General features: G+C 39.3%; 2 protein-coding genes across 2 annotated transcripts; both read right to left on the reverse strand.

The window, feature by feature from the left end:
- Positions 1 to 2,459: 2,459 nt before the first annotated feature.
- On the reverse strand, positions 2,460 to 4,509 carry LOC26534882 (P protein). The gene is made up of 2 exons (XM_039372740.2): positions 4,435 to 4,509; positions 2,460 to 4,378 (listed from the first exon to the last, which is right to left on the reverse strand). The coding sequence occupies exon 2, from the start codon at positions 4,353 to 4,355 to the stop codon at positions 2,520 to 2,522; it is 1,836 nt and encodes a 611-aa protein (XP_039228674.1). The 5' UTR covers positions 4,356 to 4,378; positions 4,435 to 4,509; the 3' UTR covers positions 2,460 to 2,519.
- A 4,106-nt stretch (positions 4,510 to 8,615) lies between these two features.
- Positions 8,616 to 9,776, reverse strand: LOC26535074. The gene is made up of 2 exons (XM_015197379.3): positions 9,002 to 9,776; positions 8,616 to 8,901 (listed from the first exon to the last, which is right to left on the reverse strand). Exons 1-2 carry the CDS (start codon positions 9,231 to 9,233, stop codon positions 8,690 to 8,692), a joined length of 444 nt encoding a protein of 147 aa, XP_015052865.1. The 5' UTR covers positions 9,234 to 9,776; the 3' UTR covers positions 8,616 to 8,689.
- Positions 9,777 to 15,731: the final 5,955 nt, after the last annotated feature.

Raw genomic sequence — 15,731 nt, forward strand, 5'->3', positions numbered from 1 at the left:
TGTTTGTGTGTGGGGGGGCGGCCGGTCCGACCCATGTGTGAGCGCTTGTGGGCCCCGCATTTGCATGTATTGCAGCTGGTCAAACGCTGACTGTTCTGCCGGCGTTGACGTCGCTGCCGCTTAAATCAAGGTTATTTATTGAAATTGAAAATGAAGCAATGCGTCGGAGAAGGGCGAGATAAAGAGAGAGAGAGAGAGAGAAAGAGGGAGGTTTGTTAAAGTTAAAGAGTTTCCATTTATTTGCAGCACTTGAAAAGAATTCATTTTTGTGCTGTTTTTTCCTAGAATGGTTTACTTGCTTCTGCCTTCGTATGGCCATCTCCTGCTGGCAATGTCACTTAGGGAACAATTGTTGCATGCATATCGCAGAAGGATTCCTGCAAGCTCAGTGGGTAGGTGGCAGAATGGATTCACTTCGGTCTCTGAAATCTTTCTGAGTTCTGCACCATCGTTTCCTTTCAAGTTGTTCCCGTTTTTCCTACACTGTTATTATTTTCCAATACTTTTGCGCAGACGGCCATTACGCACCCTTATTAGTTTTGCGGTTCCACTTTGGTGTATCACACTGGTCAAAGAAGCGAATAAGACGACAGAGCCTGTTACAGATTTCAATCAAATCAATTTAGTGTTATGTGTTTTTAGAAGAATCCCAATTATTTAAAATTAAAACAAGAGTGAACGCTAGAGTCGAGTTGCCCGACTATCTGATACCCGTTACTTAGCTAGTGAAAGTCCGAAGGAGAAATTTCAACACTAACAGTTTTTTGCGGTTTGTTGGCCTTACAGTGGGCGTGGAAAAAAGTTTTTTGGCAAATCGTGAAAAATTTACAAGACTAACAAATACATATGTGTATGTAGTTAGGGTGGGCGTGGCAAAAAGTTTTTTTGCAAATCGATAGAAATTTACAATACTAATAAAAATGTTTATATTTTTGCATTTGTTATTAGTCTTTTAACTTTCTCTCTATTCGCCATCTTTTTGCCACGCCCATACTAACTGGAAAACACTTCCACTAGCTGAGTAACGGGTATCAGATAGTCATGGAACTCGACTATAGCGTTCTATCTTGTTTTGTACTTGTTTAAAGTCCACGAGCAATTTTTTGCTGAGTTTAAGAGAAGATATTGAAATGTGTGTTATTCGTTTTTACAAGCAATTTAAAGCAATTGACGCAATTCTTAATTTGTCAAAGAAAATTACTTTTACATATACATAAGTAACCAATAAGGTGATCCAAGTCATTTTTTCGAAACTAAAACAATGCACCTATTTTTATACCCGTTACTCGTAGAGTAAAAGGGTATACTAGATTCGTTGAAAAGTATGTAACAGGCAGAAGGAAGCGTTTCCGACCATATAAAGTATATATATTCTTGATCAGGATCAATAGCCGAGTCGATTTGGCCATGTCCGTCTGTCCGTCCGTCTGTCCGTCTGTCTGTCCGTATGAACGTCGAGATCTCAGGAACTACAAAAGCTAGAAAGTTGAGATTAGGCATACAGACTCCAGGGACATAGACGCAGCGCAAGTTTGTCGAATCATGCTGCCACGCCCACTCTAACGCCCACAAGCCGCCCAAAACTGCGACGCCCACACTTTTGAAAAATGTTTTAATATTTTTTCATTTTTGTATTGGTCTTGAAAATTTCTATCGATTTGCAAAAAAACTTTTTGCCACGCCCACTCTAACGCCCACAAACCGCCCAAAACGGCCACGCCCACACTTTTGAAAAATGTTTTAATATTTTTTCATTTTTGTATTAGTCTTGAAAATTTCTATCGATTTGCAAAAAAACTTTTTGCCACGCCCACTCTAACGCCCACAAACCGCCCAAAGCTGCCACGCTTTGATATTTTTTCATTTTTGTATTAGTCTTGTAAATTTCTATCTATTCGCCAAAAAAAAACTTTTTGCCACGCCCACTCTAACACCCATCCTTCGCACTTTTTCTAGCTGAGTAACGGGTATCGGATAGTCGAGGAACTCGACTATAGCGTTCTCTCTTGTTAAGGATGTGTCCTCTTTTATTGCGATGTTCTAAAAGTGTTTTCTTTTTAGGCCGATTAATAGTTCATGAGATCTCGACGTTAATGCCAGACACGGCCAGTCCTGATGCTGATCAATTATATATATGTATATACATATATATATGTATATAGATTTATATGGTCCAAAGCGTATTTTATGCGAATCTAGTATACCCTTTTACTCTACAAGTACGGGCTATAGAAATCATAACAGCTACAAATGTTTTTTTTTATACTTTAATAAGTTTTTTTTATTTTTAAGGTTTTTAGCTTTGGACTTTGGAAAATATGGTTTATTTTGTTTTGCGTGCAAAATCCGAGTCAAACTTGCCATGTCTTTTTGTTTGCCCGTCCGTCTGTACTTCTTTCCGTGTATATATATGTACATATATGTATATATGTTACCTTCTTCTTTGTCCTTCTTCTTAATGGGCAGCCTTCTCTAAAGATTATATTTGATTATATTATATTTCTCTAACCAATCAAATGTTAGTTCCAACTAAGGGCTGAGTGTGCAATTAAAAGGTATCCCGAACCAATTACCATGGTCACCAGCATTAGTGGAAATCCGATGGCGAAAAAGTGCCAAAAGGATATCTTATAACCATGCTGTAGGGCGATCAGCGCAATAATCTCATTAGAGACGGCTCCAAATAAGGACCCATTTCCCCCAAAACAAGCTCCAAAAATCAAAGCCCAAAACATCGGGGGCAATGGGATGTCATCGTTGCTGGCCATCTGGAAGCTGAACTTTAGCATAAAGATTGTAACTGCGGCGTTGTCAATGAAGATTGTAAGTAGGGCGGTCATCCAAAGAAGCAGCATGGTAATTACCGCAATCTGCTTGTGTGGTTCCAAACTTGTAAGAAGTCGAACCGTTCTCTCCCCGAGCCATTCAAAGAATCCCAACTGATCCACGGCCTCAGACAAAACAAAAAGGGCTGCTATGAAAAGGAGGATTGTCCACTGGATTATGCCAAGTGTGGCGTTCAGGTCGTTTTTGTCGTCCAGGATAATGAGCAAGAAGGCGGCTAGCAAGGTTACCCAGCCTAAGGAAGCCCCATTTGCTACATTGGGTATCGAGTGGAGGACCATGCATAAGAAGGCAAAAATGAGGGCTATGCAGCATTTAACCAGAAGCGGCTTATCATGTATCGGACTGCTGGCCTCCAACTCAGCCAGGGTTTCTGGATAGTCTTCCACTGGCTTCAGCCAATACTTGCTCGGCAAGCTACCCCTGAGGAATACTATCCGATCTTGGGTTTCCTGGCTGGGCGGTTTCTTTCCTTTGGCTCTTTCTTCCATAAGGCCCAACTGATTTTGATCAAGGACAAATATGCTTTTTCTGTGGGTCACGTAAACCATACCAAAGATCACGAACATCGCGACCAGCACTCCAGGCATCATGTGTATTATAAAGTTGACAAAGTCAACTCCTTCTGCAACCACCACCGGATTTGTCGTTACGATCGCATTAGGTGGATTTCCCAAGGGCGTTAATGCACCGCCAATATCTGCGAATATAGCCATTACGACCAGCACGTAGCTTGTCCGCAAGGACATCATCTCGCAAAGACGGATAGTTATTGGGGTCAGTGACAAAGCCATGATATCGCTGTTCAGAAAAGCGAACAAAAAAGCGGTCAGCATGCTCAGAAAAAAAATCAGAGGCCACGGGCGACCCCTGGAAATCCTGTACGTACAAACGACTAGGAAATCAAAGACGCCAGTTGTCGCCATAATATCCACAATGGTCATAAGCCCGAAGAGCAACATCAGAGGTTCAAAGTTAACAAATGATATTATCGCATGCATGTCGGGCCGATGCTCTAGGATAGCGAGAATCGCAATAGCTGTGGTAGCTATAATGAGTGCAGCAAAGGTGTGATCTATCACGTCGAAAATAATCAGCATATAGAGTCCAAGTATCAAGAGTCCTGAATAAACAAGGCACATATCGGTGACCAGCGGATTTGTATCCATGACAACGTGCAGGGATACCGGAGAATTCCGTATACTATCCAACGAGATCACTGCTTGACTATCAGCCCCTCGCGTTCTTTTTACCATGAAGTTTTTCGACACTTTCGCGTATGTTGTGTCATCATTGTTTATGGCAATATTCCACTTCTCCGTCCGGCGATAAGTCACATTTAAATCGAAGTTACGCCATTCCACACGCAATCCCACCTCGTAAGCTCCATTACTGTTCTCCGGTGAGCTCATTGGATACAAATGTACTGGTCCAAGTAACGTAATTCTGAGATCATTGTTAGGCAGCTCAACCTTCGTTATGGCAGTTTTGTTGGGCATCACGGTGATCATAGTGCTTTGTGGCGTTTTCTCGGCTGCAAAAACAAACACTATGAATGCACAGCCCAACCACAGCAGCAAGAGGATGCACATTTTGACAGTATGAATAATTTTCATATGGCGGCCAAAAGGCTGTTCACCGTCATCTTGTCGTCGGATATTCGATCTGGTTTGGCGTATGTTAGGCCACGCCTGCAAACGGCTGCCGTCTAAACGCCCTGAGTTTATAACGAAAAGATTACTTAGAATTTTCATTTGAATTAAAAGTAGAACACGACTGAGTTCTGGAGGATATAATATATGTATATATGATTCCTGCAAGTGCAATAGGCCTATTAGTATTGTTGCTGAAGGAAAGCCAGAGAGAAATGATTGACCCACTTCCGAATCCAAAATGAACAAGAGAGAACGTTATAGTCGAGTTTCCCGACTATCTGATATCCGTTACTCAGCTAGTGGAAGTGCGAAGGAGAGTCTTCAACGCCGACAGTTTTTGGCGGTTTGTGGGCGTTAGAGTGGGCGTGGCAAAAAGTTTTTTGGCTAGACAAACGGACAAGCAGTTAATCAGCTGACTTTGTTAGCGCGGGAATTTTGAAGCGTGACTAAACAATTTTTTTTTAAATAGTTGCTTATGGTTATATTTATATTTAGAAAACAAATTCAATATTGTGACTTAAAAGTATAAAAAAAAGACTTTCTGCAAAAATGTCGAGCTTTTTGCCCATAGTGCACTGCTAAGATCTGCTCAGCGTACTCCGTTTTCCGCGCTATGCATTATTAGGGTTGCGGGATGGTGGATATCATTATTGCCAGAAACACTAACAACGCTGCAATGAAATCAAGTGTATGTTGTACGCCTACGCATTATATCGAGGGGTCTTTCTGGTGTTGGGGGTCTCGTTCAAGACAATCTGATACCCGTTTAGTGTGAAAGTGCAAACGAGAAATTTTTACATTTTTCTGGCACATTAAAAGAAATCGGAACAAAAAAGAATTTAATAAATAAAATTAAAAACAAAAAGTTGTTTTATCATATCTATAGAAATTTTCAAGATTAGAGGGCGTGGAAAAAAGCTGCCATGGCCACATTTTTGAAAAATGTTTTGATATTTTCTCACATTTTTTTTAGTCTTGTAAATATCTCTCGATTTGCCAAAAATTGGCAAAAAGGTTATGTTTATTTTTTGCCACGCCCACTCTATATTTCTCCTTTGCACTTCCTGAGTAACTAGCTGAGTAACGGGTATCAGATAGTCGGGGAACTCGACTATAGCATTTTCTCTTCTTTTTTGCATTAATTGAATAGCATGTCTCCGAACGCTCCTATGACAACTACATACATATATAATAATATATACATATAATATATATTTTCAAGAAAACAGGTGTATCCCAAATTAGGATACCTATGCAATCAGAAGAGAGCTTTAAAATTGAGCTTCCTCTTGTTTTAAATAAAATAATTTTTAGGTGTTATTTAATAAGTAAAATGATTTTTATTCAAACTTCAACAGTCAACCATAAAAAATGTAAATTTTTGGTAAAAATCAAGCCAAAGTAGCTAAAAATTGCTTTGCATCAAACTATACTTTTTAAAATAAAATAACTCTTTTAAATATGCAAGCTAGCACAGCTAGCCTTCATTGATGACATTATATACTTAAGTATACGGACGCCCAACCTAAAAAACAATTGTGAAATATAATAAAAAGCAATATCCATTTAGATTTAAAAACAGAATAAATAATAATTAGTTCTTTATTTTCATTCTACTTTTTGTGATACAATGTTTTTAAAAAATTTGATTAGTCTAGTCATTAATAAGAGTTTACCAAGTAGATTAGAACGTTTCAATTCTTATTGTTTGTACAGTATGTATTCCCAGAAATTTTTTGATTTAATAGCTTAGTAGAGTGATAAAATTCTAAGGCGGAAGCACTCGAGAATACCGTTTTCACTTGGTTCTAATAAAAAACATTTAAAATACAATTAAAATTATAAATATATCAACGTTTTTTCCACAAGACACAATTAACTCCAATTTCAGATGCTACTCACAATCAGTTATATTTTATTTTCTCTTAACATGGTATTCTCAGTTCAAAAGCCATGTCCTGCCTATGTAGGAATGGCCGGCCGTCAATCAGGCTTGTGCTATGCAACCTGTGGAAGCTGCCAATTCCCTGCCGCAGATGTCATGTATTGCGGCTCTTTTTCTATTGCAGCAGAAACATTTTTGAAGCCTGCAAAAACGGTTGGTATTGTTTTTGTTGTTTAGGTAGTGGTTAACGTCACAAAACGAATTGACACACGATTTTTTATCACACATTGCACCTTTCGCGAAACTCCACCCATTACCTTTCAGACCCCCACACACATTGTGTCCATCTGTCAAAAAATACAGATTGAAAAAAAATTCCGACACATTTTTCGCGGTGACAGATGCGGCCAGATGACAATCACAAAGGCAGTTACGTTTCCAGAATGACATTATATTGCAGGCACCAGTCCTTTCCCTAAGCACCATATGACACAGATAAATATACGCTTTATAAAGTAGACACAGGTACAACGATTCATTTAACAGCCAGATTCATTTATTGTTAATTTAAAAATCGTAAAATTCGTGTGCTTTGAATGACAGGTACCTAAAAACTCTGTCCACTATTCAGGTGCATTCAGAAGTTATATGGAATTCAGCAGAGTTAATTATGTTTTCGGCAAATGTTTACAAGCTTTGGGTTTAAAGGATATGAGTTTGGTAAATTTGTGGTACATTTCAACAGCCGCGGGCAATTTTATTGTATACTTTCTGGAGATTTTTATTAATTAACATTGATTTTACAGTTGGAAACTTTAAACGATAGACAACTCATTCTTGAAATACAATGGTTCAAGGGGTATAAAATGGAGTCCGTATATTTTTATACACGTTACTCGTACAATAAAAGTTTTTTAAAAAATCGATAGTAATTTAGAAGACTAAAAAAAACATACAGGAAATATCAAAATATTTTGCAAAACTGTGGGCGTGGCACCTTTGGGCGGTTTGTGGGCGTTGGGGTGGGCGTGGAAAAAAGTTTTTTGGCAGATCGATAGAAATTTACAATACTAATAAAATATTAAAAAACATCAAAACATTTTACAAAATTGTGGGAGTGGCAACTTTGGGCGATTTCTAGCTTTTTTAGTTCCTGAGATCTCGACGTTCATACGTACGGACAGACGGACGGATACACGGACATGGCCAGATCGACTCGGCTATTGATTCTAATCAAAAATATACAGATATACTTTATATGGTCGGAATCGATTCCTTCTGCCTGTTACATACTTTTAATTAACCCTAATATACCCTTTTACTCTACGAGTAATGGGAATAATAACTCAACAAAAACAAAGTCTGGTTCTAAAATGCATTGGAGGGATGCAGATATGTATGTATATATAATATACTTTTCCGCACATTGCCCTATAAACATATCTATATGCCATATGTAACTGAAAAACTTACAGGTCAACACTACAGCGTACAGCATAAATATCGTTGCCAAATAAATTTAATAAAATTTAAATAATGTTACTCAAAGTTACTCAAAGACTTAAGGCCACAAACATAAACAGAATCAGAAATGGGCGAAAGTTTATTTTCGCATTGCTGCCTTAGAATGCTTTGAAATTCACATGGAGGAGTGGATGAGCCCTAACGAGCCCAAAACACTAAACTCCGATTCTGAATGAATGAGTGTCAAGTGTGATATATCACCGCAAAAACAAGACCATAAGCATGAGTGATAAACGCTGTTGAGCTTGGTTAGCGTACTGCAACTCACAACCAAACACCCGTTCCCCACACACACTGTCACAAACAGTACGTCAGCGCACACATACGTCCGCATGCAGTCATAGACATGTCAACATGTTGATGATGGTAACTAACTAGACCAAGAGCCACCACGAGACTGCTGGCCAGGAGTTGGAGGGCTGTGGGAAGGATATGTAGACGGAGCCGGGACTCGGATTCGGTTTGGGATTGGGTAGGCACTGAAACTGGTGCTCCAGGCCCAAGCGGGGTCTAGGCGCGATAAAGCGATGAGGACAACAGGACAATGAGGACTGGTGGCGGGAGGAACAAACGTGGGGACCCAAAAACATTCTGCCAGTCGCACATTGAAACCAACATGCCTTGCTGTTCTTACAATAGACCATGCAACAGTTTTTAGCTTAAAAAATAAAAAATATATAATATATAATAATAATATATAATAATAATATATAATAATATACATATAATATTTATTCTGAAATAATAATAGCCGGTGTTTAGGTTTGGGAGCCTTTGGAACTCAGGATACAGTGTCCATTGAATGTTTTCTGCAACATACAAAACAATCACAAGTGATGAACTGCAAAATGTCAGGAGGCAATGGGTAGAACGGGGATCGCATCGGGATATGGGTTCCGGACAGAGAAACGAGCCGTGGTCGCCGTGTGATGATGCCTATGTTTTCACCATGGCTGGCTTGTTTGGTTTCTGTTGCTGGTGCTCTAGCTGGATCTGGTGTTTCGGCAAAAAGGGGGCAAGGCGTTTAAGCCGAAAACAAAAACTTCCAACTAGGAATTCATTGGCCAAAAACAATGCAATTAATTTCACTTACCCGTCACCGTTATGCTGCCGTTCCGTCCGTGAGTGATGATGATGCTGCTGTTGTGTTGGCTGTCCACAGTGGAGTATTGCTGTCGCGCTCTTTCCTGTTCTTGTTGCTGTTCTTGCTGCTGCCTTTCCGGACCATCTAAATCCAGTGCAGACTTAATACACTCGTCCAAGTTGTAGTGCCAGGCGGAAGTGTCAACGAGGCGAGGGTTTTCACCGAGGGTGATGAATTTCATAGTTGTTGATTTTATGATTGCCGGTTCTACTTTTTTCAATGGCTCTTAGTTTCTGCTGCCGTAGACCAGTGATGCCAAGATTTTTTTTATGTAATTTCCAATCATATACATATAGTTAAATTTGCGTTTAAGGTAGATTCATCGAAAAGTAAAGGAGCCTTGGAGTCATGCTCATTTTGACACTGCGTCAAATTGGCGTTTAAGAAAATTGTACCCTTACTGCATTCGGCACTATCATAACATTGTATTTAAGAAGAGCTACTAGAAACTCACTCAATTCACTTAGCAAATAGTTATTATTTAAATTATAAACTGTCGGTCAGTTGTTTATTCAAGTGAATGATTTATAATTTACTATTTCGCTTGTGGAGGAGCTTGACTCGTACATGTTTTAATGCTTACTGTATTACCTATATAATTGTCATCCCTGCTGGCGAACTCCATTTTGAGGCCGTCTCTCACATATTCCCTAACTTTTTACAATTGTGAACTTCAAGCTTATTGCCCATGCTGTTGACGTTTCCATCCTGGCCGCCATCAGCATCACTTTTTGTTTGCTTTTTAGTTTGTGTTTGTTTGCCGTTTAGCCACATGTCAGGCGGAGGAACATTGTCACATCGTGAATTCTTCAACGGCGCTCGTTGACACCCATCTGACGATTTGGTTAGGTATTCTTGCCTCACTTTGTGGGCCCAAGGCAAACTAAAACCATTTCCATTGTGGTTGTTGACCATTAGAATCCGATTCTGGTCGTGTAGAACGACTATAATCAGCCGGCTTAGTATAGCAGTTGATGCTTGTGTCATAACCATTTGAAATCAATGCCCCTTCTTAGCTGGTTAGAGCAATGACTCCAAAGCTTTTGTCATTTGATTTGTCACACAGAGTCATTAAAATTTAAGGTAAGATAAAAAAACGCACACTTTATTGGATGTGAATATGCTATTCCCAGTTCTGTCTGTATTTCGTATACTTCTTCATCTATTTAACACAATATCGTGAACTATTTAGAGTTTCTGCGGTATTCATTTCATTAAGAAGATCACCACCAAGGCGGGACTGAGGAAGAAAGATGCAACTGTAGGCCAAGCCGTGCCATAACAAAAACTTGATAAATGATAGGGTCGACTCAGAGTTATTTCTTCAATTACGATTATACGCAGGCGCACCAGTCCTGCATCTTCCTCGGCTACCAACTGTCCAGTTTTGTCCGCCGTTGACATTGACATAGCGCGTGGACACGAGACCACTACGAATCAAATCAAGGCTTCTTTGTCATTTATTAATGGTGCACATTTTGCGCCCTTATGGCTAATTCAAAATTTAGCAGATGTTCGTAATTATATTGCGCCTCTCGGGTATATTTCTCCCCTATACAAGAATAAGCCTTTGGGCCCGGACCGGCCCATTGCTGCTCCATAACCGATCCTCGGTAGCACATATGCAGATGTGACTTGCATATATGTACCTGTTAACTCGGCTGGTTGAAATCTCAACATTTTTCGATAGAATTTTGAAAAACAAATAATAAAATGTACAACATAGAGGGCGTGGCAACATTTGGAAAAACACTTGTGCTGCGTCAAAGCGTTCATACAGACGAACTTTGCCAGATCAACTCGGCTATTGATCCTGATCAAGAATATATTTATTTTATATAGTCGGAAACGATTCTTTGTACCTGTTGCATATAGTTGACCCTTTTACTCTACGCCTATGTGTATATATGAAGACACTATACCCGAATATCAGATACCCGTTAGTAAAAGTTTTTCTGGCATATCGATAGAAACTATAAATGCTAAAAAGTTGAGATTATGCATGCAGTTTGTTTTCAAATTAAATAGAACTATTTTTTTTGTATTTGAATGTATTACAACAGAGTATTACAGGTAAGGCAAATGCAATTTGGCAGCGAAATTGGACTTTGATCAAAAATTCCGATTGGCGGTTTTCGATTTTAATGGAGCCTTTTTAAAAGTTTGTAAGGTCTTTATATCTGATGTAAAAGCGGGTGAAATGTTTACAACTAGGGTGCTGTCGATCAAAAGCATAAGTAAATGTTTATGTCGCATTGATTTGAATGACAGGTATAATATTTATAATATAACAATGGAATAATAGGTATCTCGCTACAGGTCGTTGTCTAGGCTTCGTGTCCAGGGTACTTCCTTATACGTCATTTATGTACTCCATATATGTACATATATAGAATGTATTTAATATATGGTGATAAATCTGCATTTTCGGCAAAGCTGAAGTGCTAATAATACTACCAGGGCTAGTTAAGGCGCTGGTCACTTACGATACACTGGACTTCAAACCCAGAGCATACAAGTCAAATGAAGACATTCCAAAATAATTGGAAAATTAAAAAAACGAGAAGCCATGAAATAAAAAAAATGCCGCCGCAAAAGGAAACTGAATGTCAAAGCCAAAAAACCAAGATTCTTATGGGGCAGATGATTGGAAGGCAAAGATAAAGCCTTAGAATAAGGAAAAATGCAAAAAATAAAGAACATACAGGAGAAAAGGATCCAAACCAAGCCAATGGCAAATGAGTCAGGAAGGAAGAAAACATTTTGTAATAATTTCATTTTGTAAGTGACGTGCGAGTAACGAAACAAAAGAAATTACATTTAACTACAAAGGAAGTTCTAAAATAGGAATGAGATGCCTTAAGATGAACCCGGCAATGGAAATGGAAAACGGTATTGCCACAGGCTGTTGCCTTATGCATTATGAATCGGATATCTTGGGAGCCTCTCTAACAGAGGAGCATCCAGGAGATGGTTTGTGGGTGGTGGGATAACTATTTCTGCAGATGAGGTGCCAAACGCGAATAGGTTTTTTTTAGTGCCTGCCCGAGTGCTGGGAGACATTAAGAATTATATTATAAATGAAATAGAAGCGGAGCAACTGGAACAGAAACACATCCAGAGGTACAATGAAACTGTTGCCCACTAATGTGCTCAGAACCATGACGCTCCTTTGACCCCAGCAGACAGACATTAATAAAAACTCATTTCATCTGATGGCCCAAGTCCCGGGCGGACTGCCCTTTGCCCGCTACAAAACCTTTCTAACAAGACACAGTGGGTCAAAAGTGGATATTTTATTTTAGATATAGCTTTCATAGCTATTTATTGCTTTAAAAAAACATAAAAAACAAATGATGTTGGGTCAAATTTCCCCCTGCACTCTGGTTAATACCCACATTCGAACGACTTTTAAACCGCGTGGATGTAGCTATGGTACTTAGTGGGTTCAAATAAAAAAAATTTTAAGATTGATCAAAGGTAAGTCCAACTATCGCCAGCGGATTGAAAAAACAAGAGAGAACGCTTTAGTCGAGTTCCCCGACTATCTGATACCCGTTACTCAGCTAGTGGAAGTGCGAAGGAGAGTTTTCAACACTGACAGTTTTTGGCGGTTTGTGGGCGTTAGAGTGGGCGTGGCAAAAAGTGTTTTAACAAATATCAAATTATTTTTGAAAAGTTTGGGCGTGGCAGTTTTGGGCGGTTTGTGGGCGTTAGAGTGGGCGTGGCAACATGAATGGCAAACTTGCGCTGCGTCTATGTTCCTGGCTATGTGTTGTGTGCTTAATCTCAACTTTCTAGCTTTTGCAGTTTGAATATAAAATTGTTAAACTTTATATGGTCGGAAACACTTCCTTCTGCCTGTTACATACTTTTTAACAAATCTAGTATACCCTTTTACTCTACGAGTAAGGGGTATAATAACTAACAAACTACGATTTTTAAAGGTGAACGTTATGTGTGTGCTACACAACTTTAAATACATTGGTTCTTATTAAAAATTCTGCAATAGTATTTTATGAATTCATTAGACTTGAAATAAATTTTTTCTTAATAAATAAACAGTTTTCCTAAGCTTCTGAACCACTGTGTTGAGTCCGCCAATGGAGCGTGGACACTTTGACGACTCCTGACATGACGAGTGTGAATGCCCAAAGCCAGACACCTCCTTGGCAATCGCCCTCGCTCTCAACCAGCGTGACCCCACTTCTCCGTCCCTCCCCCCTACGCTGGTAATGTCTCTCGTTCTGGGGCTCGTCCATGTTCCTGTTCCTGGTCGATGTTGCCAGCGTCGCGGTTTATTTTAATATATTTGATACAGACCATTACTTTTAACGATTATTTTCTAAAGTAATTACGTTTCAGCTAGGAAATATGAAGATGCGAAACGGGCAAAGGGTCGAGCACTCCCGTTGTCACCCACTACACCAATTCACATGGATCGTAGTCACATTAAATTGAAATGCTAACACAGTGGAGCCAAGTCGACGTTTGAAGAGCTCAACGCAAGAGCCCTGCTAACGATAAAATTGTTAAGCCTAACTTTTCCCCTTTTGACGAACAATGAATTTAATTCAAAGCTCTGGGGAGAAGATAAAAAGAAACAACTACGTATAATAGCTTCTAACAGCGTAGGGCCCATTATTATGGCCATTTTTAATGAATACTATTCTCGCCTTTCAAAGTTTGTTGGAACTGGTAAGAGTTCTCAGGTGAGGTGTGACCTCCAGTAAACCGATACCAATGTTGGTGACAACTTTAGCTTCATTAATAGTAATAACTAGAAACTGGAGTGTGAAACAGATCGTCATTCTTATACACATTAATTGTAGAGTCAAAGAAAATTCTAGATTCGATGAAAGTATGACTTGGGTGTGGATATAAGGTTCCAAATTAAAGGTTTACAGTGTACAACTCTATTGGATCTAAAATGTTTGTCTGGTGTGCATATCTCTGGCTTTGACGCATTGGGACAGCACATACGGATGGGGCATCAAAATTATACCGTTGAGAGTAATTAAGGTTGCTTTGTTCTTTATTATAGGAGTAAAACGACCAAAAGATGGCAAAACCAAGCAGCCGAAACCGACTTGTCTAGGAGACAAGTCACGACAGACAGACACGGCTCATACTGTATTTACAGTCCTGTCGACCAGCCTCACCGCAAATCTCCCTCTTTTTTTTCAAGACACTTTGACTTTCGATCGGGTGACCAATTAGTGAGTTAAGTCCGGAATGAATGAAGTGATGCTTCGATGTAATATCATTGTTAACGATTTTGAGCTGTTTTGGTTAAACCTCTTGCAGAGGTTTTTATACCCGTTACTCGTAGAGTAAAAGGGTATACTAGATTCGTTGAAAAGAATGTAACAGGCAGAAGGAAGCGTTTCCGACCATATAAAGTATATATATTCTTGATCAGGATCAATAGCCGAGTCGATCCGTCCGCCTGTCCGTCCGTCTGTCCGTCCGTCTGTCCGTCGATATATCGGCGCAAGAGTGTTATAGCCCAAGCCGTATAAGCATTGGCTTGCTTTATTGTTGTAGTAACTAGCCCTTCGGTTCAAACTCTGCAAAAGCCAAAATAATCATTATGGTCCTGCATCAATTAGATCAAACTTTGTCTTGGGCTTTGTGGCTAAAATTGTTAGGGGTGGTTAAATCTACAACGTTTCTGGTCGTTGGCGCCTTCAAGTGCAATCGGCTAATTGATTTCGATTTGTTTGGCGGTTCTCGATTCACACGTCCACCGCTACTACATGGCGATAGAAAACGTTAGCAGGACCCTTGGCTTGTCGTCCAATGTCCCTGTGTATCTGAGATTGTCACAGCATTTTTCTTTTCTTCTGACTTCACTTCATAGCTAATTTCGGAAAGACGCAGACACAGCAAACCGATACCGGTCAAAAGTTATTAGTCCTTGGGGTTGCTCATTAATGAAAATGTACTTAAAATCCCAAGCTCAAGACTTCCCCATCCGTTTGGCTGCAGGATTCTGCCCAGATTTTTTCTTTTAACAAAAACTGTCATCGAATGTCTTAGCAATTTTCGATGTGAGCAAACAAGTACAAGTCAGCTTGTTCCCTGTGCACTGCTATTAATTACGCAGACAACTTGAATCGCGTTTGAAAAAGCCAAGCTGTCATTGTCATCCTTTGCATCAAAAGCAGATGTGGCAAAAAAATAGCCATATTATGACATTTTTTTTTCAAAAGAGAGTGTTGTTTCTAATAGGTCGGATTTAATTTATATTCTGATATCTAAGTATCAGAATATAAATCTCTAACAAGAAAGTTGTTTAGAAAATCAATATTATTGTATTAAACAAACAGTTTCAAAACTAAATTTCTATTTGTTCTGATGGTATGATAACTTTGGTATACCCCTGTCGATTCACTCTCGAAGCACTTACTTTTTTCAAATTCCTAGAAGTATCTATATTTTTAATTAGTCGATCTGGCCATGACCGTTCGTTTCTCTGTCTATCCGTAAGATCGCCGAGATCTTGTAAACTATAAATGCTAGAAAGATGAGATCAAGTATGCAAGTTGGCCCGCTCCACCGGCCACAAACCACCCAAAATGTCACACCAACGAATAAGATCAAATAAGAAAGATTCAAATATGCCGTTAGGAAAGAGAATGTGTACTCGATGACATACATTCGCCACAAAGTGGCG

The sequence above is a fragment of the Drosophila yakuba genome, chromosome 2R (genome assembly GCF_016746365.2).
Source record: "Drosophila yakuba strain Tai18E2 chromosome 2R, Prin_Dyak_Tai18E2_2.1, whole genome shotgun sequence".
In the NCBI taxonomy this organism is placed as follows: domain Eukaryota; kingdom Metazoa; phylum Arthropoda; class Insecta; order Diptera; family Drosophilidae; genus Drosophila; species Drosophila yakuba.